The sequence below is a fragment of the Cyphellophora europaea genome (assembly GCF_000365145.1).
Source record: "Cyphellophora europaea CBS 101466 unplaced genomic scaffold supercont1.5, whole genome shotgun sequence".
Lineage (NCBI taxonomy): Eukaryota > Fungi > Ascomycota > Eurotiomycetes > Chaetothyriales > Cyphellophoraceae > Cyphellophora > Cyphellophora europaea.
The window spans coordinates 2,272,952-2,296,740 of record NW_008481811.1 but is presented as its reverse complement, the minus strand read 5'-3'; the positions used below and the strand labels follow the sequence as shown (position 1 = coordinate 2,296,740).

Here is a 23,789-nt window from a genome sequence, read left to right as displayed (position 1 = left end):
GCAATAGTGAGCACATGTTTGCTCAGTGAGAACGACAGGTCCATTTTGATCTACCATAGCAGTGCCATGCATAGTCTAATGCCAATTTCCACCTCAGAATGCTTCGTTATGCATGATGCAGATAAATCGTTGACTTCATCTCCCCAATCCTTACACACCTCCCGACTACTGCAGGAGAGGATCCTAAAAGACATGTCAGCAGCTGTTGGAGACTTCTGTTGGAAATCAGACTTACCCTGAAGTGCTTCTGGCTGTTGTGCTGCTTCTCCAGCTTTGCTTGATACCGATTTTGAGCACGTAGCTCCTTCTGTCTCGATCTCAGCTCCTGCTGTCTTACTTCATGCCTCTGCGCGGCTGTTGCACCGATCATTCCAGCCTCTCCCCGCTTCATAAGCGCCGATTGGCCCTTTGGCGGAGTGGCAGGCGAAATTTCAGGATCCACGTCTTCCATATCTTCATCTTCTTCATCCTCGAGTAGTCGTTGGGCGCGAGCCATACGCTCATCCTGAGACGGGTAGTTGTGAAGGTTCTGTCGATAGTACTTCTTGAGTGATCGATGACCAGCTACTCGGCCTGAAGGTAGATGCATCTCATACTCATCGTAGAACACGGCATTGTTGTGGTGGTGGGCATGTGAGTGATATCCATCAGCATTCTTATGGGGCCGCGGGTCGGTTGACGAATGATGGCGGTGCAAATGTAACCGATTGTACGACTCGGTCCGATCATCGACAGGCACCGAGGTGAGTTCGTTGGAATCCAGAGACGAGAACGACGAATCCGTCTCCCATCCGTCGTCTTCCGCAGCACCGTTGGAAAGTTTGACACCACCATTCTTCGACGGAGCGGCGTCCATTTCCGTGTCGGAATCGTCCGCTTCCGCATCCGAGTAGGTGCTGGAGAAGTCGTAGAACTGGCCAACCTCAATCATCTCTTCCTCCGCTTCAAAAGCAATCCTACAATGCCCTTTATCCCGCATGTGCGTCTGGACACCATCCGTTGATCCTTTAAGCTTGTGACACGCCAAACATTCATGGTTGACGTGAATCTTGGCTTGGAGATAGGTGAGGAGGCCCTCGGGATCGACCAGATATGGCTGCTCGGGAATGAAGAGGCCGTGGATTCTTGACATATGCGCGACGCTTAATTTGACGTTGGGAGATTCGTAGTTGCAGAACAAGCACTTGTTTAGAGGTGGGACACCGCTTGCCGCATCTTTTTCGGGGGACATGGGGTGGTCTTCTTTCGGCAGGGCATCTGGCGCGGGTGCAGCTGGTCGTCCGTCGGAATCCAGGCGGTCTTTCAGCGAAGTGCTCTTAATACCCGCCACCACTTGGTCGAATTCCTCTTGTGCCTTGGGATCTTGAGGTTCTGTAAGCTGCGATTCGGACTTGGAGACAACGGAACCATTGACGGAGCCTCGGTCGCTTTTGTTGCCCGCAGCAACCTTCACTTTGTGAGCCTTGCTGTTGATGTGATTTTCGTAGGCATGTTCGCTAAAGTACGTTTTTCGGCACACGCCGCAGCTCTGGTGATACGCGGCCTGGTCGGCGGCGGCTTTGTTTGTTGCTTGGGCAGCCTTGACCTTGTCATTGTAGTCTTCTGAGGATACAGGTGGCAAGTCGGCAACTTTTCTCTTCAGGTTGTAGCGGTGCCAGTCGCTTCGCATGTGGGTTCGTTGTGCATCACTGTTACGGAAGGCGACCGCACACGAGTTACAGGTGTAAGGGTGAGTCTGTGTGATGTCGGCAGTGGACGCCATGACTTCAGACGAGCGAGGTAACGGCGACAGGAGGGGAAGAGTAGTTGGAGGGTGAGAGCGAGGACTGAACACAATCGCTGGATTGCAAATCAGGGCCCGGAGCAGGGCAATATGAAAATATTACGAGTGGCGTTTTGGTCGTAGATTAGAGGGGCTCTGCGGGCGTGGGACCCAATGACGTGGGTGTGGGTGTGCAGGGTTTGGCTTTCCCCTGATCAGCCTTGGCGGTATTCGCTGCCTGAAGAAGAGTCATGACTTGTGGTGGCCAGATGATTTCATTTGCTTCTATCAGCCGTTCGAGCATTAATTCTATTGCTGTTTCATCCTTGGGGGTATCGTTGTCATTACCATCATATCCGCTGCCCTTCCTGCTTGCGGGTTTCGTCCATCAAAACGCCGGACCCATCCCAAGTAACCAATTTGTACATTGCTTTGTTGACGAATGTCTCAGGCACATTTCTATGAGACCATGAATAATCCTACAACACCCATTGCTATTAGACCTGGTGAGATGCCGGTGCTGACTGCTCCATTAGAAGGTGCTTCGGGAGTCTCGGTTGGGTTGGCTGCTGCGGAAGTAGCCGACTCCGATCCCACCGTGCTCTCTCTGGTTGTGGAAGTTGTCATGGATCGCGAATCAGCACTGGATGAAGTAGCCGACGCTGAAGCGACGCTAGTAGCCGGAGAACTGCTTGAGTCTGGACTCGATAACGTGCTGGCAGATCCAGTCATGGCGGCAGATGCTGAAGTTTCCGCCCCGGAACCAGTAACGGATGAAGCAGCAGAGACCTCAGTTGTTCCACTAACTCCCGTTAAGACACTTGTTGAGACAGCAGTAGGACCCTCAGATATCACGCTGGACACCGCTGAGAGACTCCCTGAAGCAGCAGTGAGAGCCTCGGATGATGCACTAGACGCTGTCGAGGCACCCGTTGAAGCAGGAGTAATAACTTCCGACGATACACCGGCAACTTCGGAGCCACTTGTCGAAGCAGTGGTATCTTCGGATTCGGTAGCTGGTACGGCAATAGTACTCTCTGTGAGAGCACTTGGAGATACACTTGCTGAGCCATCCAAGACCGAAAACGATCCACCCTCAACGGGCGGTGACGAGTTGGCTGCTGGCTGAGTGGCTCCGGTGGCTGCAGGGCTCGCCTGAGGCCCACTGGTGATAGGTCCGGAAGTTGCCACTTCAGGGCCAGACTCGGAAGAGGAGACCGCTGATGAGAGCGGTGGTGAGTACATAGACGGGGACGGCACCTGTAGTAGTGTCAGTATTGTAGGGAAATGTGTGCTTGGAGCACAGGAGTACGAACTTACAGCGCCCGAGCTAGGCGGATGCGCATTGCCGTTCCCGTCCACCGACCAACCGCTGGGCACGATTGAAGCCGTAGCGGTCCCATCCCACGGCCAGCCCGTTCTGGTGGCGTAGACTGAGCCAGAGTCATGGGGGTCGAAAGCGAGAGGAGCGCTGCTGTCATTTGGGACGGTCGAAGTGACTGCGGGTGGATTCTCTGCTGAAGCAGGTCTGCCATTGCCCTGGGGGTTGACATTGCCACCATCTGACTGGATCGACTGCCAAGTGCCTTCAGTCCCGGAATAGGTGTATGAGCTGCCAGTCGAGTAATCGGTGACAGCGATGGATCTCAGATACATGCTGAATGGCCCAGCAGAGTAGTCTGTCAGGCCACCAGCCCAATCAATGGTACCTTGAGGATTGCCAGAGTCACCGCCAGCCCATGAGCCAATCTTGATCTGCATGGGAGTCTGTGGGTAGTCGCCATTCTCGGCATTGTTCGCCTCTAAGACTCTTACAGTCGTGCCATCGATTGACCAAACAATCTGGTCAGCAGTCCAGTCGATGGCATAAGTGTGGAAGTTGTCGTGAGTGCCAGGAGAATCGTGGAATGCTCCACGGTTGTAGCCAGTCACCGTCTGACCTTTGCGGAAGTAGTTGCTCTGGACTTGGTTGTCATCACCGCCCAGCCATTCCCAATCAATCTCATCGAGACAATCTGACATAAGGACGGCGGAGCTGACGATACCTTGACCAGGTGCGGCCTTGATCACGAATTCAACGTGGCCAAACATAATGTACCATTTTGACGCGAGGGTGGGATTGTCGCCAGACTTCGCAACGGTGAATTGTGCCCCGTCGGAGCCATAGTTGATAGAGCCGTGTTCGGTGAAGGAGTCGGAGGGAGAGTTGAGTTGGATAGTAGCGCTCTTGCCGAGGGCAGGATTCGGAGGGCATGCTCCAGCTACTGATTGTTAGCCATGTCGTCTGCAACATTCGGAGCGACTCACGATTTGTCAGAGGGTTGCACTCGCTGAATGTCTGAGCTGAGACAGAGGAGGCCAGAGCCAGGACTGGCAGAAGAGTCTTTGATGAAAACAACATGGTGAACCCAGCAAAATAAACGCCCTCAATGCTATGCGGTAATGTACAGAAGAGGAGAGATGGTAAGGTTGCGGCTTAGAACATGCTCCGTCAATTGGGGGATGCCTGCAGGGAGTTGGATGTTGGAGTCACAGAGGGATAGAAGTTGGCTGGGGGGCTTGATGAGTAGTCTGTCGAACGAAGAGAGCAGTCAAGAGTGAAGAGGGATTATTTAGCAGACCTTGAAGGTGGCTGGTAAAACAGCGCAGGGTCATTCGACTTCACGTGCAAGCATCGTCATAGTCTACAATTGGTCTTTGCCTGCGCTTCTGTGGCAACGATGAGTCGCGTCGACAGGCATCGAGGATCCAAAACTTGCAAAATGCGGTGGCAGGCGCGCGAGGCTGGACGAATCTCAGATCCTTGGCATATGCGCCGTCGATCACGCTTGGCTCAACGAGGCTAGCTTCCGCTCGGAAGCCGAGGATCGACCTTGCCTGTTTCACCTCAGCCACATCTCGAGGACCTCTCACAGCCCACGACACCTGCTGACTGGGCTTGGTCCTTGTTGTTCCAAGATGTTGGAATTTTCTATACTCCGTACTCCGTACCAGCCCGTAGGTCCCGAATCGAACCATATGTAATTGCTCCAACGTGCCAGACCGACCGAACTCGTCACTCCGTACCGCAATGGCAATGAAGAATAAATATGCATGGAACTGTCAACTGTGGTTCAGCTTCTGCAGGCTCCAACCTCGTCAGCGCAAGTCATAACCACTGGTTGAAGCCAACGCGGTTCGCAGGTTCTATCAAGCAAAATTGGCCTCTTCGTCGTGCACGCCTGAGATCCTCTTCCTCTCTTTCTGCCGTCTTCCCCGCACCTTCGAGCGAGATTTTGCTCATATGCTCAACTGCACCTCGCCATTGCCCTGGCGGACTATAACATGAGCAAGCTTGCTCGTGGATGTTGAGAGCGCATCGCGGTGTAGGTCACACCTATAGCTTCCCCAAGCCTCTTACTTCGTGGCGTGATGCCGTCCTCTCATTGATGCAGCATCTTGTAAGCTGAAGTTCACCATCTCTGCCTTGTTGCCTTGTTGCCTTGCTGGACTGCTGTATCACTTTGATGAGTCACGAGGTAATTCTTTTCGCGATGTCCAGAAGCTCATGCCTTTTCTGGCTCCGAGCGCTTTCGCAAGGAATAGCATCCACCGCGATGGAGGGTCTTCAATCCAAGCTCTTGAGGCCACCTTCATGGCTGTTGACATCGTACTCGTTCGGGTACTTTTCGATAATGCGCTTTAGTTCCTTCATCTGGTCTCGAGCCTCCGGCGTGATCTCTTCATACACGTCTTCGAAGAGAGCCCGGATTGGCGGCTTCTTGACCTTTTCTGCAGCAGAGAACTCACGTAGCACCTCTTTGCGAATCGAAGCACGGGCTTCCTTCTCCATATCCTCGTTCCAGAGTCCCTTATTCTCCAGCCATTTCCGAAGTCGAGTGATGGGGTTGTCTCGGCGCTTCCATTCCTCCACTTCCCGCTTCGCCCGGTAGGCGAAACTGTCGTCGCTGGTGCTGTGATGGCTGACTCGGTAGCTCATTGCTTCGATTAGGACTGGCCTGCACTGGCCTTCAAGTGCTCGCTTCCGTGCTTCAAGCATGACTTCACGAACGGCAAAGATGTCGTTGCCGTCCACTCGAATGGTGTCGATCCCGTACCCGATTCCACGGCTGGCAATACCGTCGCCCTTGTATTGCTCAATGCTGGCTGTGGAGATGGCGAATCCGTTGTTACGGCAGACAAATACCACAGGACACGACTTGGTCGCAGCGATGTTGAGAGCCGCATGAAAGTCGCCCTCACTGGCCGCGCCTTCGCCGAAGTAGCAAGCCACTATCCTCTTCTCGACATTCGGGTTGATCAGGTTTTGCATCTTAAATGCGTAGGCCGCCCCGGATGCATGAGGAATCTGTGTGCCCAACGTGCTAGAGATGGTATGGACATTGAGCTTGCCACTACCGTAATGGACCGGCATATTTCTCCCTTTGCCGTGATCGTCCTTGTTGGAGAAGAGCTGGCTCATCATCTCCTTCAAGGTGAAACCACGCTGGACCAGGACGCCCTGCTCTCGATACTGCAGAAAACAAGCATCACCGGGACGGAGGGCCGCAGCAGAGCCAACTGCAATGCCCTCCTCGCCCGCTGAGACCATATAGAAACTCGTCCGGCCTTGGCGTTGGGCATCGAACATGATCAGATCCATAATAGAGACCGTCAGCATATTCTTGTACCACTTTACCACTTCCTCATCTGATACTGGCGTCATCTCCCGCTCGGTGTCCACGACATTGCCGTCTGCGTCCATGTATCGATAGGTGGGCATGGCCGTCTCCTCGGCAGGATTCTGAAACTTCATTGCCGTAGTGAACTTGCTGTTGACAGCTCCCGGAAAGTTGACAGAGTCGGCACCAACTTTTTGGGCCGGTCCGGGCGCATACGATGAGCTCTCCCATCTCCTTAGTACTGGTCTTGGTCCGGCAGGCAGTAAACCCTTGCTGGCTCGGCGGGTGGCCAATGCAAAGGAACGTCTGTACATCTTGAGCACTTTTGGACGGACCAAAAACACGTTGGCTGCAGTGTGATGGCAGTTGCCCGCCTTTCGACCAGATTGTAAAAAGCTAGGGGAGGGAATCTGGGATAGTTGTTTGGATATACATTGGTGGCCGGGGGAGCTGGTCGGTTCTGTACGGAAAGCCTCGGGCCACTTGTCTCTGCCGTCATCTCCAACTGCTCAAAAAAGTTTCGTCCTGGGTACTGCGTACGCGCATCATGAACGCGTGAGTATTGGCACTGGATCTTGATTGAATTATCATCAAATCTACCGGCCGTGTCTCATGTTGTCGCGAAATGCGTTGCGGTCCGGAAGGGCTCTGCAGCAAAGCTCGAGTCCCGCGAAGTTCGCCCGTTATTTCTCTTACACTTGCTTGCGACAACAGAACCCGGGCGGCGCTCCCCAAGATGGCCGAACCACCCATTTCGGCTTCGAGACTGTGCCAGAAGCCGACAAGGAGGGCAGAGGTGCGTACAGTCCAATGATCCAACGTCGGAAACTAACGTGATCAGTCGGTGCCGTCTTCTCCTCAGTAGCATCTTCATATGATACAATGAACGACCTGATGTCGTTGGGCATCCATCGAATATGGAAAGATCACTTTGTCCGTTCATTGAACCCTGGTCGCAAGGACAGCGGTAATGGTTGGAGCATACTTGACATTGCTGGTGGTACAGGAGACATCGCGTTCCGCATGCTGGATCACGCCACGAACATCAACCAGGATAGCAAGACGAGAGTCACCATCTCGGACATCAACCCGGATATGCTCGAAGAAGGTCGGAAACGGTCCTTAAACACGCCGTATGGGAATACCGATCGCCTGAGCTTCCTGCAAGGAAACGCAGAGTCATTACCTACCATCGAATCCAACTCGATCGATCTCTACACCGTTGCGTTCGGGATCCGCAATTTCACCAATAAGGATGCAGCCTTGAGAGAAGCGTTTCGTGTCCTCAAGCCGGGAGGTGTCTTTGCGTGCCTCGAGTTCAGTCACGTTGATAGCGCAGTGTTCAACGCTGTCTACAAGAGGTGGAGCTTCGGTGCTATTCCCCTGATCGGTCAGTTGGTAGCTGGTGACCGGGACAGTTACCAGTATCTGGTGGAGAGCATTGAGCGTTTCCCAACACAAGAACAATTCAAGGGCATGATCGAAGAGGCAGGCTTCATGACTCCTGGCCAGGGGTACGAAAATCTGAGCTTGGGTATTGCCAGCATTCACAGAGGTGTCAAGCCGACTTGAGCTTCAACTGGGATATTCTATCCTTCCAGCATGAAGTCCGCCAGTGATCATCATATCTATCCCAGTCGTGTACGATGAAGCATCGCTGAGCAGATACACCATTGCCCCAGTCAGATCATTCCGGTTGCCAATCCGCTTCATCGGAGGCGCATTCTGCATTATCTCCACCAGGTGCGGCTGTTCCGTTCTCAGTTTCCGAGTCATATCCGACTCGATGTAACCAGGACTGATGCAGTTGGTTCGGATACCGTGGGGCGCAAGCTCGACCGACAAAGCAGTCGTCAGAGTCTTTACCGCACCCTTGCTAGCATGGTACGCGCTTAGCTTGTGGCCAGGGATGACAACTGAGGCACATATGGAGGCGATCATGACTATACTGCCACCATTCCCTTGTTGAATCATGTGTCGTGCTGCAGTTTGAGAAGTGAAGAAAGTACCGTTGAGGTTGATATCAATCAAGCGCCTGACCTCGTCTGGTCCCTGGTCTAGGAAGGGCTTGTCAAGGGCAATTCCAGCAGCCGTCACACTGACACTTGTTAAAGATGCCCCTCAAGCCTAGGGCTACTCACCAGCCGTCGATACTGCCGAGCTCAGTGGCCGTCTGCTCGAAGGCGCTGTCCAGGTCATTCTGCTTGGTCACGTCTGCATTGATGTACAGCGACTTGGTGCCGTACTCGCTAGAAAGTTGTTCGAAATCGTCGACAGGTTTGGATAGCATGTCGAGGACCGAGACGTTACCTCCCATCTCAGCAATCGCCCTGGTGATAGCATAGCCGATACCTCGACCTCCTCCAGTCACCACAAAGTTCTTTCCCGACAGATCGAACATGGGTCGTACGCTTTTGAGATCGCCATCTGCCAGTCTACCGGATGAGGCATGCCGATGCTGAATTGTTGGTTGAAGTAAACGTCTCGGAGCCTGTAGTGGCAGTCGGACTCGCACCCGCCTAGCAATTGCCGAGGTCGCGTTCCTCGTCCACATATTGTATATACTAGTACTTCGCTCGTGTCAAGTTCGACAGTGGTCTCTTTCGGGCGGCACTGTGATCCTCTAATCGCCTCGTCTTCTGCTCCATGATAACCCAGACCGCGAAAACCCGCCAAACGAGCAAGAGCTTCATAAGAAGACTTGCTGTTGGAACAACGCCAATGTATAATTCCACGGTACTATGTACGACCTTCCCCCACCGAGCTATTTTAGGTGATCGTCTCCCCCGCATTTGCGTCGCACTTTGTACACGCAGACAAGAGGTCGTCCCTTCGTGAAGCTTTACTTGTCTCATCGGAACTGGCGTCGATGCTGACCGTTGAACATCAAGATTGAAGATGGAATTCATCAGCGTGACGCAATGAACCGCACTCAACGTCGCCGTCAGAGCTGGAGCAATACATGAGTTGGGGAATCAAGCATTAAAGATGGGCGCTCCCCGGATGCCGATGGATAGCCGAGAACGGCTCACACCCCCCGCCCCGGCTCGGTGGTGGTACTCCGTATGGTGCTGTGCTTTGGGGCCTCGTCACCTCACCATCGGATCTTTGGGGCTTATTCGAAGCTCCATCCCAGCACCTATCGTTTGCCCGGCCCGCGGCAGCGTGGCAGTGTTGCATCCTTGCTTTTTCTTGATTTGGCGACCCTCGTGCTTCTTTGTTGGACAGCTTCGCATCCCATCTTCCCTTCCAGGTTCAGTGCAGGCGCTCTCAGGGCTGCATCGAATCTTCTATTCTGAGCTTCTGGCGTGGCACTACTAGATATAGCTGAGAGATCGTCCTTCACGGAATAACGGCAAGCCCGGGTGACGCTGCTTATATTACATCGGGTCTTTCACCACGCGACAGGTTCCGCGACCGAAAACGCTTCTGGCGATACACATCAAAGAGCGCCCCGACGGTCGTCGCTTGTTCTACATTGAGCTTCAGAATCGGCTCCACAGCTGCAACCGCAACCAGCTCCCGCGTCACTGAGACCGGCAACTCACCCACCACCACGTATTCCACATCGCCAACGGATCATCCATATCATCATCACCAAACACTGAAATGGGCTGCGGCTCCTCTTCCCTCAAAGGCGAAGGCCCGAGCGGCCTAGCCAACGACCAGCCCCAACCCATCCGCAAGGTAGCCACCAACTTCTCCACCGTCAACTACGATGCCGACACCTCCGACAACCGCAAGCGCCGCATGACCGAGTACGCGCCCGAAGAAACCATCCGCAACAAGTCCGAAGTCTCTGCCACCGCCCCCGTGCCCGGAGGAGTCAACCGACCAGCCACGCAGGACGACGACATCGGCCCCGGCGGCGAAAAGGTCGAGCTCGAACCCTACCAGACGCTCAATTCGAATCGGGACAGCGCTGGATTCTCTAACACGCCGTACCCGCACGAAACCGGCGCTGCTTCCTCATCTCGTCCCAACGGGGTGAGCGACACCGATGAAGTGGGTGGGCCTGACCCCACGTCGCACACGGCCAAGGACAAATTCGCCGAGGCCAACGATCCAATTCAGAATCAGAATTCCGGCGGGTTGGCGGCGCCGGAGACGGCGCAGCAGGAGCGCAAACGCAGCTGGATCGACAAGTTGAAGGGCGGCGGTGACAAGAAGGAGATTAGCGATGAGGACATGAAGAAGGTGAGTAGTGATGTTTGAGGCTCACTCGTAGAGCGGGTGGCTACAAACTGTGATGGTTTGCGTAGGGGCTCTTTCCCCATCTCCTTTCTCACGCCTCTCTTCTTCCTCTTTCTTCCTTCCAGCCTAGACGCTGATGCGATGATGATGATGGGCCGGATGTTAAGACGAGCTTGCGCTGACTTTCGGAACCAACAGTACACGGGCATGTCCAAGGAGGAGATGACGAAATTCTCTCAGTCCGGGCCGGGAGTTGGTGGCAGGCAGCAGGCCGCTGGCGCGTTTCACGATGGCCATAGCTTTGGAGTTGGTACCGGGGGGACTGTTGCAGGGTAGTTGAGGGTCGGAGTGTCTGGTGGACGTTTTCCTGGGGAAGGACATGAGACGGTGATGGGACATAGCTGGCTGAAGTAGCAGCAAGGCTTCGTGATAAAAGGAAACGGGTGATTGATATTGGCGTGGCTAGGGGAACTCATGATAATGGCCTGGAAATTTGGACATACGCGTATGTAGGTGTCTGTGTACATCCTGGGACCAAACGAGTGCTCTTATCGTCCCATCTCGTTCGGCAGATCTGTTTGCGCATATTCAAATTCAAGTTGTTGAGCCACATTCTTGGGGATTCGGTCATACCTCCCCCTTCGTCTCTTCCATGGATACATCCCAACCAGAAGCGGAGAGCGCCACAAGCATGTTCACTCACCTTCGCAACTCACTGCGCCAACATACCCCCATCAACGCCCACCACCTTGTTGCTCACATAGCCTACCAACCCAGGAACCCCAAAGTCAGCGGACACACCCCAAACCCAGGACCAACAGCACTAATCAAACCTGAGAACAAAAGCCCCAAATCGCACCAAAGCCAGGACAGGAGTACGGAGTAGAAACTCACCATTCCTCACCATCCACACCACCGTCTCCGCCACCTCCTCCCCCGTCCCCAGCCTCCCGACCGGCACTTTCTTCCTCAACTCCTCCTTCGCCCCCGGCAGCATCTTGGTGCCCTCGATCAGCGCGGGCGCGATACCGTTGACGGTGATGCCCCGCGAGGCCACGCTGGCGGCGAGCCAGTGGATGAGGCCGTGCAGCGCGGATTTCGACGAGGCGTAGTGCGGGCCGACGAGGCCGCCGGTGAAGGCGGCGGCGCTGGAGTCTGGTTTGGGAAAATGGTTTGTTGGTTAGAGGTTGGATTCGGTGAATAGGTATCATAGACTGGGGGGGGGGGGGGGGGCCGTGTGTGAGAGTGTCGGAATACCCCTCATCGTGGAAGGGAATGGAGTGGTTCTGCTGAAGGACGAAGAAAGGACACGAGCCGGTTTAACGGTAGCCAGAGTACCTTCAGAGATATGCGTCACAGGTACACACATTGCCACTGCTGTCCGACTCAGGTGCATAAGACACTCACTGAAGATGATGCGGCCCCAGGGCTCCGTCGCGGTGGTACCGCTCCGGGCCAGAGTTAGAGCTGGAAGGCAAAGTTGTGTGAGGAGGATGTTAGAGCCTAGTTGCCCGGCACCCGGTCAAGGGTGGGGGAATGGTTAGTTTGTATGATGCGGTGCCTGTAGACCGGGCTAGGGGGAGCGAAGAGGTGAAAAGGGGTGAGAGTGGTGAACGATACCGCAGTTGATGCGCCATGTTTGCTCGAAGACATCAAAGGGGACCTCGGTGAGGTTCTTGACGCCGGATACGCCACCGGTGGTGCCGGCATTGAGGAATAGGATATTAGGGTGCCCGAGCGTGGCGACAACTGAGGCGTGGAGGCGGTGGACCTACGCGGAGGAGAGGGTTGATCAATGAGAGCTCGAATAGAACAAGGCTAAACATATGACGGGAGTCATCATGTCCAACTGAGGCATCGTAGACGGGAAGGGAAGAACGTCCACTGGTTTGCCTAGTTCGCCTCGCTGCCTCGCCCCAGTCTTCCCAACATCACTCGAGGATGAACTCACGGCATCGTAGTCGCCGAGATCGGCCTGGAAGCACGCAGCTCGGACTTGGTACTGTTCTGTCAGTTCCTGGACTAATACTTCGGCGTCATCCTTGGCTGCGTTGAAATGTGCGGCTACAGAGATACCCAGGCGGGCGAGTGCATGGCAGGTCGCGCGGCCAATGCCACCTGTAGCGCCGGTGATAAGCGCGAGGTGCGTGTCGGGAGTGAAATTCGTGTCTACCATCGTGACAGATGTCTTTCGTATCTTGACGTCTAGAGGGCGGGTTTCCTAGGTACATGCGCGGTATAGTCGGGAGGAACTAGATTTCGCGGGCGGCCAGAGCTATTAGTAGGCAGGGCTGTGGACACATAACAAGGTATTGACAAGCCGGTGGGAAGGGTAAAAATTCCTTTACAGTCATGAAGACAGTAGCCCATCTACACGAGCAAGAATTTTCGTGTCATGTATTCTGCAGACAATTACCGATGGCTTCCTTCTCTAACTGCATCACTTCTGAGACGGCAAGAGAGAAAACAGAAGAGCGTAAATGTCCATAGCGATGACTCGCTCGCGCTCGTCGTATCTTCGTTATGTATTAACATGGGTATCAGTGTATAGACAGCACCCAATCTTGCAGACAGACCGCAAGTCTTATGTGCATGCCTGAAATCATCATCTTCATCATCAAGGACCCCGTGGCTCGCGCTCACCTCTTCTCTTTCTATTCGTGCCGTGCGACGGCTTGAATGGCCCTTGTTCGTATGCACATTGGTTCGAATAGACCACGGCGCTCTGTTGGCCCTGATCTTGGTGAGCGTTCCCAGAATTTTGCATTCTTGGTGTTCTCCGACTGAACACCAAGAAAACGCTGGGGCACGGTGCGGGCCTGCTTGTCCCAATCGAGGAGCTTGCCCAGCATATGGCAACGTCTTGGCCTTTGCTTCCTGCCATTCTTCGGCTGTTCTTCACCGCCACCACTGTAATGGCATGGGCAATAGATTTCGTAAGTGGACAGAATTCAACTTTACGAAGTCGTAGCTGATTCGGCTGGCTCGGCCGGCTCTTTGCCCTTTTCACTGCTTTGCTGAGTGGCAGAAGTCATGCTTGAAGTACGACCGTCCTCACCGAAAAGATGGTTTTGCTCAATATATTCAACGACGGGTGCCGGAATGAGATACTGTACACTCATGCCTCGTCGTAAGAATAGTCGAATCTTTGTGCTGCTGACGTCATTCTGAATGAGTTGCTGTATGACATGTATGTTCTCGCGATACGGTTGTAGACTGGCCAAAGCCTCATCGATATCAGTGCCGGAGCGTTCGATGATGAATGTGCCGTAACGGCCAAGGATGTGGTCGAGATCGCTCTCGCTCCATACGCCAGGAGTAGACATGGTCTGAATTAAATCGGCGCCAGCGAGGAGGGCAATTCGGACAGGCTTGCGGGTACCATCACCGGCATCTATGCCCTTGCGAACCTCGTTGAGCTCATGATCGAAATGGTCGAGAACGTGAGCGGTTGGGGAGTACTCTTTCTTCTCGGCTTCCCATGTATCAACCATTAGCCAGTTGGAAGCCTTGTCAATGGCTAGCTGGCACATTGCCACTCTGCATACATCAGCGAGATCATCAATGACGCGGATGTTCATACCTGTGCTCGGCTGGAGCGAGCCCTTGCTTTCTATATGCGTCGGAGACAGGCGAAAGATAGCCGCCAATGACTTCGAAGTTTGTGGTGTGTTTGACAAAGTCATCTGCCATAACAAACATGCGCAGGTGGAGGAAGGTTATTGGTGAGAATGAGCCACAAGCAACGAGCAACAGAGGCGTCTTTGAGGGATCATCGAGCTTCTTTTTGAGGCGGGCATCAGGGAAGTTGTAGGCGTCCATCTCGTCGGCTTCGCCCAGCACAGACTGGAGCTTGGTGTGGCGACGGTTCACTGTAGAGAAAGGTCGTAGGTGGTGTCGGTTTGCCGAAAAAGGGCACCCTATATGTGCGGGTCGGATAGAAGGGAGGCCGGAAGGAAAGCACGCGAGTCGGAATCGAAGATGACGAGCTACAGGTACAGGTAGATAGGCTTCCGCAGGCAGCGAGTGGTGCGGGGACCTGGAAGCGGTCGTGACTCGGGCGAGGATATTGGTGCTGGGCGGTGGTTGCGGGCGGAGGGAGACTATTCGCATCTGACAGCTGGAAGGGAAGGAGACATGGTTTCGAGAAGCGAGAGGGCGGCCGCGTAGTTTTGTCTCTTGAGCACCTAAGGGGGCTGATGAGTGAGAGAAAATTGAAAGATCGAGACTCCGAGTCAGGCAGTGCAGAGCAACTGGAACGTGCAAAAAGAGGGGTCTGGCTACCAAGGGCCCCGATCGCGGCTCTAAGCTGCGCTTGGGGGCAATTTCTCCAACCGCCGGATAGCCCGAGCGCAGGCGTTGCGTGCTTTGATGAGTTGTAGAATTGGTCATCACAACCGTAGATAATCACGAGAATTCGAACTCTGCCTCTCGTCTAATAGGCAACGACACCGGCTATGCTTGCTACTATCATATGCAGGTTGCGGCAAGCATGTAACAGCCTTGCATGGCTGCCGATTTGTTGCAGCAGTCTCGGCGGAAATAGAAGGAGCGGTAGTTACTAGCAATTGTCAGCACGCAGGACCGCACAATGCAAAACAAATCTATCCAGTAGGGGTTACGAAGGTCTCCCTTCCATCTGCTCCGTCCACGAGCAATCCAAGCATCTGAAATCCTGTGTAGGAGGCTGAAAGATGGTGCTGGGTCGCTGAACCGGCTGATTGGCTGACACTCCACACGCCTTGCGCTGGCGGACTGCCCCAAACTGTGTGCCGTGCTGCCGTGACATAGTATGGCATCTGTTCCGACTCAACCTACTGCATCTTCGTGTCTGATTATTGCCCTTTTCTGTACATCAGCCTTTTGCATTTCGTCTCTTGCGGCCGCCTGGAATATGGCGAGCTGATTATGGCGCATGTGCCCAATGCTTCAACGACACCCACAATTCCATCGAGCCGGAGCCATCAGCAGCATCACGATACTACGCCTGCCCGACACCATACATCCTCCCTCACCTCGCAGAGCGACATCACCCCTTCTTCTTCGTCCTCACTGAATTCACCCTTTGATCCAAGGTAGCTAGCGCCTTCCATCTGCTTCACTCAGCCTTGTCATACCCCCTCTTCGCAGCAGCCTTTATTTGAACAGGCCTTTGGTGGAGACATCTACCATCCGCCACCTCTTTCATCTTCATGTTATCTCGGCTTTTACGTTTTCTTGTTGTTAGGCCCGACACTCATGTCGTCCAGAGTCACTCGTTCGGCAGCCAGACGAGCTGCAGAGCCCGCTGAAGCACCTCCTCCACCCGACGATCGCCCCTCCAGGAAGCGAAAGGCTCCCGTGCAGCAAGACTCTAGCCCAACCCAAGATCTCGCAGAGCCTGCTCAGCCTACCCCTCCTCGTCGTTCCAAGCGACAGAAAACTACAGCCAGTCCTTCTCAACCACAGCCAGATCCCGAGCCTCGTTCAAAGCGTAGAACTCGCAGATCCTCCGCTGCAGACACGGCAATGTCTAACAATGGGTATGACAAGGAGAGCTCTGGCAACGAGCAACGGCTGACTGATTTATCAAGATCTTCATCGAAGTACACTGAAGAACCTGCCAAAATAGCCAGCTCAAAATCTTCTAAGCGTGCTGCATCGCGCACGAACAAGAAGTCGGCTACCGGTACATCCCCTCCATAGTCACTACTTCCGCATCTAACCATGATAGATACATCACCCTCAACGCAGACACCTCCTATCCGCTCCAAGAAGAAGAAAGTGAACAAAAAAGATCCGGATCTCGCCATGAAATCGGACGACGAAGTGCCTTCGAAGCCGCCTTCTGGAGACGACGAGAGCCCTCCGCCGCCTCCTCGCGATGATGATAGTATCGATGCAGGGAGTCCAGGTGCGGATGACGATGGTATGGACCCTTTCACCTCGGCATTGTTTGGCTCGGGGCATGTGTCTAGTACTCTACGTGCTCTCAGTGGAATGATGAGCGGCATGTCTTCACGATTCAAGGACATTCTGACCAGCTTGCGCCGGAACGAGAATTCCACCATGCAGCTGGTAGCGTTGGAAGAACTCTCCAATCTCCTACTCGTCTCAAACGAGGACAATCTCTCCGGCCACTTCTCTCCAGATCCATACATCAAAGAGTTGGTCGCTTTGATGCAACCCAACCCCATCACTGGCGAGGAGAATCCGGAGCTAATGCTATTGGCCTGCCGATGCATCGCCAATCTGATGGAAGCCATGCGTGGCTCTGTTGCCAACGTTGTTTACGGTGGCGCTGTCCCTGTTCTATGCCAGAAATTGCTTGACATCCAATACATCGATGTAGCCGAGCAAGCTCTCAGCACGCTCTCCAAAATCTCCGTCGACTTCCCTGCCTCTATCGTTCGCGAGGGAGGTCTCACAGCCTGCCTGCAGTTCCTCGACTTCTTCGCGACTGGTACTCAACGCACCGCTGTCACAACTGCTGCCAATTGCTGCCGAAACATCCCTCACGACTCTTTCGCTGTCATCAAAGATGTGATGCCGATTCTCCAGAACGTCTTGGTCAGCCACGACCAGAAAGTGGTAGAGCAAGGCTGTCTTTGCGTGACACGAGTGATCGACAGCTTCAAGCACAGCCCTGATAAACTCGAGCAGCTAGTCGAGCCGGCTCTGCTGAAGGCTGTTCTGGGCCTGCTGCTGCCCGGTACGACCAACTTGATTGGCGCCAATATCCACACCGAGTTCCTGCGCGTGCTTGCCATTGTGGCTAGGGCGAGTCCGAATCTGTCCGCCGAGCTGTTGAAGATGAAGGTTGTCGATACCCTCTATCAAATACTGACTGGCGTGTCGCCACCCAGTGAAACTTCTGATGCGGCATCCAAAATCGACAGCGTTGTGATCATGCAGGCTCTGATCCATCGCCCGCGCGAGCAAGTCTACGAAACACTGAATGTTATCTGCGAGCTCCTGCCGCCCGCCAAAACGAATGAGGATTTGAACGAGCTCGGTCACACTGGGTTCGATGATGACACGTCTGATGGCGGCTATTCCGGCAACAAGCGTTCTTCAAGAGCTGCCAAGCGTTTGGAACTATTAGAGAATTGCAAAGAGGAGACACGACGATTTGCCGTCATTCTCATGCCCACGCTCACTGATGCTTACTCAAGCACTGTCAACTTGAGTGTGCGCCAAAAGGTGCTGAACGCTCAGCTGAAGATGCTGTCCAACCTTGAAACCGCTGTCATTGAGGAAGCGCTAAGACCTGTGCCATATGCCTCCTTCCTCGCATCGATCCTCTCGCAGGAGGACCATCCTAGCCTCGTCATGTATGCCCTTCAAGCTTCCGAGCTTCTTTTCGACCGTTTGGAGTACATCTATCAGTATCAATTTCACCGCGAAGGAGTGATTGGCGAGATTCAGAAGCTCGCGGCGCGGGAGCCAGAGATCGACCCCGAGATTCTGTCTGCTAGAGCTTCCCCTGAAGCTGCAAAGAAGTCGGCTGACGATGGTCTTGCCACCAATGACACTGTTGACGAGAAGCAGGGCGATGGCGCCGATGAGCAAGAAGATTCCGAGAATGAGAGCGACGATGACGATGAGGGCCGCGCAGAAGACGATGAGGCTGGCGAGAGAGATTACGATGAAATTGGCGATCCAGATGAGGACGAGATTGCCATTCGAGAAGATCACCACATCGATGATGATGACTCTGACTCCTCCGACGATGAGCTGCCGTCACCCGTCATCATCGCCGGTATCCAAGACCTGGTCATCATGCGTGCAAAGAAGTTTCTCGAGAAGTACGATACCTCCAACGGCCGTGAGTTGAAAGAGAAGGCCATCAAAATCCGAGAAGACCTCCAAGCATTGGCTACTCAAATTCAGACCCACTACTCTGGAGTCAAATCCACGTCAGGGTCGGACCTCTTCAGGCGCCTAGCTTCGTTTTTCGACGGCGATGCACTGGAGAGTATCACCAGCTCCGAGCTTCTTGATTCCGGCATCATTCGTCTGCTGGTCGATATTCTAGGGAAGCCAAGTACGACTGCGGCCAATCCTCGCGGCGATTTCTTGGCTGCATTCATGGGTTCGGCCAGTCCAGCTAAGATCAAGACCGCCACGGCCTCAACATCGACTACCGCTTTGACTGTTCTAATTCAGAAGCTACAGGACCTTCTCAGCCGCACTGAGCACTTCGAAGTCATGACTGTCAACAACAACGCATCTGAGAGTAGTCGGACGAGCTCCACTTCCATGCTCTCCCGTCAGCTTCGTCTGCGGTTGACTGCTGAGCCAGACGGAGATATCCCGCCGAGCTACCGCGAGATGATTGTGTCTATTCATGCCATTGCTACTTTCAAAGCTTTGGATGATTACCTGCGGCCACGTTTCAGTCTTCCTGATAAGAGCACCCTCAATCGACGTCGCGAGATGCTGGCACAACTCGCCGACGCCCGTATGGCTCAACTTTCGGGTGCCGCTGAGTCTGGCCTGTTCTCGCCTTTTGGGCAAGAGCTAGGAGGCATTCCACTTGCTACTCCGCCTGAGTTGGCTCAGTCTTCACGTCCATCATCGCGAGCTAAGTCCAGCAGCCACGAGAAATCACGAAAGGAGGCCATCAAGTCCGAAGAGAAGAGCGAGCGGCGCCGATCTCTTCGTCGCAACCAAGCCTCTACTGCTACAACTGCAGATACCCGGCCTCCTGAGCCGAGTACCGAAGCGGAGGATCCTAAACTGGAAGCCCCCGATGAAAAGCAGATTGAAGATGAGACGGGCACGCCCGACCCTGGTGATGAGACTCTCGAGGCTTTCGTCGATGGATTAGATGATGACATGTCTGATGACGATGTGCCTGAACCCGCCGCTGTGAACATGGAGGTCGCGTCCACTGGCAAAGTCACTGCCCGTCAAGAGGACGGTACGCGAGTTGCTACGCCACAGCCAGGGACGCCCATCCCTGGTGCGTCACGTAACGAGTCAAGCGATTCGCCTAGCCTCGCCAACCGCGCTCTTACTGCCTCTGGTCGCCCATCTTATGCAGCTGCACTGCAGTCAACTCCTCAAGACTGGCATATCGAGTTCAGCATTGATGGAAACGTTATTCCAAACCACACCACCATCTACCGAGCTGTCCACCATAATCGTGATCCTACTAACGATCCGACCTCGCGTGGCGTCTGGTCTGGTGTACATACAGTCAAATTCCGAAAGGTGAAGGGACCGCCGCCTTCAGCGTCGACTCTTGCGGCGATGAACAAGGAGAAGAGCGGCAAGGATGGCGAGCTAGCAGCTTCTCTCAATGGTCACCCAGTCACATCGTCGATACTATTGTTGCTTCGCATCTTGCACGAGCTCAATGCTAGCTTGGATGACGTTCGCGAGACTCTTGGCCGGGCCGGACTTCAGCTATACCCAGAGCCTCTGGCATCCTTCATTAACACCAAGCTGACGGCCAAAATGAACCGCCAGCTCGAGGAGCCACTGATTGTCGCGAGTAATTGCTTGCCAGATTGGGCCGAGGACCTCGCCCGGGGGTTTCCTTTCCTATTCCCATTCGAGACCCGTCACTTGTTCTTGCAATCAACATCTTTTGGCTACTCCCGCTCCATCACTCGCTGGCAGAGCAACCAGAGCGAGAACGACGACCGGCGCGACCGCCGACGTGATGATAGACCGCTCATGGGCCGTCCTCAGCGTCAGAAGGTGCGGATCTCACGGAGCAAGATCCTCGAATCGGCCATGAAGGTCATGGAAATGTATGGTGCGTCTCCGAGTGTTTTGGAGGTTGAATATTTCCAAGAAGTCGGAACGGGATTGGGGCCAACTCTTGAGTTCTACTCTACCGTTTCGAAAGAGTTTTCGAAGAAAAAGCTCAAGATGTGGCGGGAAAACGATTCTGCCAACACCGAGGACTTTGCGTTCGGTAGGAACGGTCTCTTCCCTGCGCCAATGAGCGAGGCTGCTGCGAGCGCCGACAGCGGTAAAAAACTTCTACTCTTCTTCAAGATGCTGGGCAAGTTTGTGGCCCGTTCGATGATCGATTCTCGAATCATCGACATTGCGTTCAGCCCGACGTTCTTCAAAGTCCCGGCCAAATCGACCATGTCGCTTTCGATCGGCCTGCTTCGCACGATTGACCAGGACTTGGCCAACTCAATGGCTCAGCTGCAGCAGTTTGCCAATGCCAGAGCGAACATTGAAGCCGCGAAATTGCCTGCGGCTCAGAAAGAACAGGCGCTGAGCGAGCTATCGATCAAGGGCGCACGGATCGAGGATTTGATGCTCGACTTCACCTTGCCTGGGTACCCTTCGATTGAGCTGGTCGAGGACGGAGCCGATGTTTCAGTGACGATGGACAATGTTCAAGATTACATTGATCGCGTGCTGAACATGAGTCTTGGTCAAGGTGTGCGGCGCCAAATCGAGGCCTTCCAGGCCGGCTTCTCGCAAGTCTTCTCTTTTTCGTCGCTGCAGGCCTTTACACCCAACGAGCTTGTCATGCTCTTCGGCCGTGTGGAAGAAGACTGGTCAATCGAAACACTGATGGATTCTGTCAAGGCCGATCATGGTTTCAACATGGACAGCAAGAGCGTCAAGAACTTGCTCCAGACCATGTCGGAGCTCACACAGGAGCAGCGTCGGGACTTCCTGCAGTTCGTTACTGGAAGTCCCAAGTTGCCAATCGGGGGGTTCAAGAGTTTGACACCCATGTTCACTGTCGTCTGCAAGCCCAGCGAGCCTCCTTACTCGTCTGACGATTATCTGCCAAGTGTCATGACTTGCGTCAACTACTTGAAGTTGCCAGACTACAGTGACCAAGAGGTTTTGAAGAAGAGACTAGGTGTGGCAATTAAGGAGGGACAGGGAGCTTTCCATCTTTCGTAGATGGTGGCTGCATGCCGAGAAGGGATGAAGGCGCAGTCGATCAGGGTAGTTGAGAAGCCTGAACATGTGCACGGAGAGGATTGGCGATGGCGAACGAGTTGCAAAGATCTGCCAGGGAATTTCTCTTCCGCCACAGCACGTGGAACGATACCAAGTATGATAATATTCACGACAATGAGCATAGACTGGGACGGGGAATGGGCAGTGGTATGATCAGGGCCTTTGAACGGAATGAGGCGGCCATGGGGCCTGGCACACTGCCCTCGCCTCGGATGGAGTTAGGTAGCTACTACTGATCGAAGCATAGTTACTTCGAGGCAATGCGATGTTGTTGGATGACGTGTCGTGAATTTGCATGTGCTGTACCAGGTAGCTGGGCTGAGGTCGAACGTAGAGACCCGATGCGCTATCCTCTGGAATTTATATTCGCCGATTCTCCGTGCTTCCATGACGCCTTAAATTGTTTGTCCCACCACGCGCATGGGTTGGTCTCGGTCACGAATACGACGAGCTCAACCTTGTTCTTAGGTCCTCGCTGTCACCGCGATCAATACCCCCCCTGCTTGCTCACAGAGCGCCATTCCCCGTCTTCATTCATCCCGCGCCAGCTTCCGCCACGCTATCAGGCAAAATCTCGACGCCTTATCGCCGCGCCGCCATTACCATCCGACCCCAACTCCGACACCTTCCCGCTTTCCAGGCATTCATATATTCAGACTTCACACGCAACGATGCCGGAGATACGTCCAGATAAGCCACGGGACGACTTTGCCGGACCCGAATCTGGTCCGGAGCCTCCATTCCCCATCAAGCTGAGTGGACCGGTCATCAAGGGCTTTGGGAGGGGGAGTCGTGAGGTGAGTCCGAGCTTAACTACAGTCCAGCAAGTGGCTTCTTGTTCCTGGATCGACGTGTGGTGAAGCATGAGGTCTCGAGGATACAGCATATCATCTCGACATCAACACAACGCTAACTCATCCTTCCTAGCTCGGCATCCCCACAGCCAACATCCCACCCTCCAACCTCTCCTCCTACCCAGACCTCAAATCCGGCGTCTACTACGGCTTCGTCGGCCTAAAACTCACGCCCGAAACCACCCAACCTGCCGACAACAGCAAACTGACGCTGTCATCTTCCGCATCAACCAGTGATGAACAGACGGTCGGTGGAGGAAAGGCAACGGGAGATGCCGAGGCAGGAGCTCAGACTGAGGCTATTGGCGGTGTGGACGCAGATGGTGTGGGCGTCTACCCGGCGGTGCTAAGTATTGGATATAATCCTTACGTGAGTCCTTCCGTCGCGCCATCATCTTTCCTTCGCCTACTCTTCCACAACCGTCGACTTTCTATCACTCTTGTCTCTTCAACCACGGCTCCAAGCTCCCAACCCCCTTCTCCATCCTAATCCTCATCCATCACCACAGCAACGACTCCCCCTTTAACTGCCTATCGCCCAACTCCAGCATCTGCCCATACGTGCACACCTCCACCTCCACCTCACACCCAATACCAATTTCCCCCACTAACAAAACCCTCTCCAACAAACAGTACAAGAACAAAACCCGCAGCATCGAGATCCACCTCCTGCACCACTTCCCCAGGCACAACTTCTACCACACGCCGCTCAACCTCCTGATCCTGGGCTTCATCCGACCGGAGTACGACTACGCCTCGCTCGACGCTCTGGTGTCGGATATAAAAACTGACTGTGACGTGGCGCGGCGGTCGCTGTTGGAGCGGGAGGGGTATCGGCGGTTCATGGGGGATCGGGCGTTGAGGGAGTTTGGGTGGTGGGAAGATGGAGATGGAGATGTGGGGAGGTTGGAGAGGGAGGTTGTTGGTGGCGAAGTGAAGGGGGAAGGGGAGGGAGAGGGTGGCGGGCAGGGTGATGGGAAGCTTTAATGCAGATCAAGGGCTACGGCGCATTGCCATTGCTGTTGGCGAGAGACGGAGGTGTCGAGGCAGTTCGGACATGAAGAGAAGAGAGGAGGATTGCTTGCCATCCAACACGGGCGCTCGCCTACTTATGGAAACGGCGTGGGTCACGACACGGGCCAAATGATGACAAGACGTCAAAACAAAGCTACAGCCGGCAGGCAGTGGCAGGGGTAGAGGTAGAAGTAGAGGTAGAGGTAGAGGCACAGCTAGAGATAGAGGTAGAGGTAGACAAAGCATACTATAGATCTTGCACAACACATTCCTCTCCTCTCCCCTTCAAACGACTTCGATGATGCTGTCCGTCCACTGACTTGAATGTAGTATGTGACTCCTCCCTCGTCCTTTCCTCTAGAAAGATATATG

At 54.2% G+C, this 23,789-nt stretch overlaps 10 protein-coding genes across 10 annotated transcripts; 4 read left to right on the top strand and 6 right to left on the bottom strand.

Moving 5' to 3' along the window:
• Window positions 1-165: 165 nt before the first annotated feature.
• HMPREF1541_06167 (uncharacterized protein) lies at window positions 166-1,762 on the bottom strand (the record flags this gene model as incomplete). Its single annotated transcript, XM_008720503.1, has 2 exons — window positions 166-183; window positions 236-1,762. 2 exons carry the CDS (start codon window positions 1,760-1,762, stop codon window positions 166-168), a joined length of 1,545 nt encoding a protein of 514 aa, XP_008718725.1.
• Window positions 1,763-2,954: 1,192 nt separating this feature from the next.
• HMPREF1541_06166 (uncharacterized protein) lies at window positions 2,955-4,163 on the bottom strand (the record flags this gene model as incomplete). The annotated part of the gene is made up of 3 exons (XM_008720502.1): window positions 2,955-3,022; window positions 3,079-4,023; window positions 4,070-4,163. 3 exons carry the CDS (start codon window positions 4,161-4,163, stop codon window positions 2,955-2,957), a joined length of 1,107 nt encoding a protein of 368 aa, XP_008718724.1.
• Window positions 4,164-5,369: 1,206 nt separating this feature from the next.
• On the bottom strand, window positions 5,370-6,737 carry HMPREF1541_06165 (uncharacterized protein; the record flags this gene model as incomplete). The annotated part of the gene is made up of 1 exon (XM_008720501.1): window positions 5,370-6,737. The coding sequence occupies one exon, from the start codon at window positions 6,735-6,737 to the stop codon at window positions 5,370-5,372; it is 1,368 nt and encodes a 455-aa protein (XP_008718723.1).
• Window positions 6,738-7,035: 298 nt separating this feature from the next.
• Window positions 7,036-7,995, top strand: HMPREF1541_06164 (uncharacterized protein; the record flags this gene model as incomplete). The annotated part of the gene is made up of 2 exons (XM_008720500.1): window positions 7,036-7,219; window positions 7,265-7,995. 2 exons carry the CDS (start codon window positions 7,036-7,038, stop codon window positions 7,993-7,995), a joined length of 915 nt encoding a protein of 304 aa, XP_008718722.1.
• Window positions 7,996-7,998: 3 nt separating this feature from the next.
• HMPREF1541_06163 (uncharacterized protein) lies at window positions 7,999-8,824 on the bottom strand (the record flags this gene model as incomplete). Its single annotated transcript, XM_008720499.1, has 2 exons — window positions 7,999-8,521; window positions 8,565-8,824. 2 exons carry the CDS (start codon window positions 8,822-8,824, stop codon window positions 7,999-8,001), a joined length of 783 nt encoding a protein of 260 aa, XP_008718721.1.
• A 1,208-nt stretch (window positions 8,825-10,032) lies between these two features.
• HMPREF1541_06162 (uncharacterized protein) lies at window positions 10,033-10,638 on the top strand (the record flags this gene model as incomplete). The annotated part of the gene is made up of 1 exon (XM_008720498.1): window positions 10,033-10,638. The coding sequence occupies one exon, from the start codon at window positions 10,033-10,035 to the stop codon at window positions 10,636-10,638; it is 606 nt and encodes a 201-aa protein (XP_008718720.1).
• An 802-nt stretch (window positions 10,639-11,440) lies between these two features.
• On the bottom strand, window positions 11,441-12,793 carry HMPREF1541_06161 (uncharacterized protein; the record flags this gene model as incomplete). Its single annotated transcript, XM_008720497.1, has 4 exons — window positions 11,441-11,772; window positions 12,025-12,120; window positions 12,238-12,388; window positions 12,569-12,793. 4 exons carry the CDS (start codon window positions 12,791-12,793, stop codon window positions 11,441-11,443), a joined length of 804 nt encoding a protein of 267 aa, XP_008718719.1.
• A 781-nt stretch (window positions 12,794-13,574) lies between these two features.
• Window positions 13,575-14,439, bottom strand: HMPREF1541_06160 (nicotinate (nicotinamide) nucleotide adenylyltransferase; the record flags this gene model as incomplete). The annotated part of the gene is made up of 2 exons (XM_008720496.1): window positions 13,575-14,157; window positions 14,201-14,439. The coding sequence occupies 2 exons, from the start codon at window positions 14,437-14,439 to the stop codon at window positions 13,575-13,577; spliced, it is 822 nt and encodes a 273-aa protein (XP_008718718.1).
• Window positions 14,440-15,855: 1,416 nt separating this feature from the next.
• HMPREF1541_06159 (uncharacterized protein) lies at window positions 15,856-21,489 on the top strand (the record flags this gene model as incomplete). The annotated part of the gene is made up of 3 exons (XM_008720495.1): window positions 15,856-16,139; window positions 16,191-16,285; window positions 16,331-21,489. 3 exons carry the CDS (start codon window positions 15,856-15,858, stop codon window positions 21,487-21,489), a joined length of 5,538 nt encoding a protein of 1,845 aa, XP_008718717.1.
• Window positions 21,490-22,220: 731 nt separating this feature from the next.
• On the top strand, window positions 22,221-23,390 carry HMPREF1541_06158 (uncharacterized protein; the record flags this gene model as incomplete). The annotated part of the gene is made up of 4 exons (XM_008720494.1): window positions 22,221-22,346; window positions 22,477-22,636; window positions 22,724-22,773; window positions 23,037-23,390. The coding sequence occupies 4 exons, from the start codon at window positions 22,221-22,223 to the stop codon at window positions 23,388-23,390; spliced, it is 690 nt and encodes a 229-aa protein (XP_008718716.1).
• Window positions 23,391-23,789: the final 399 nt, after the last annotated feature.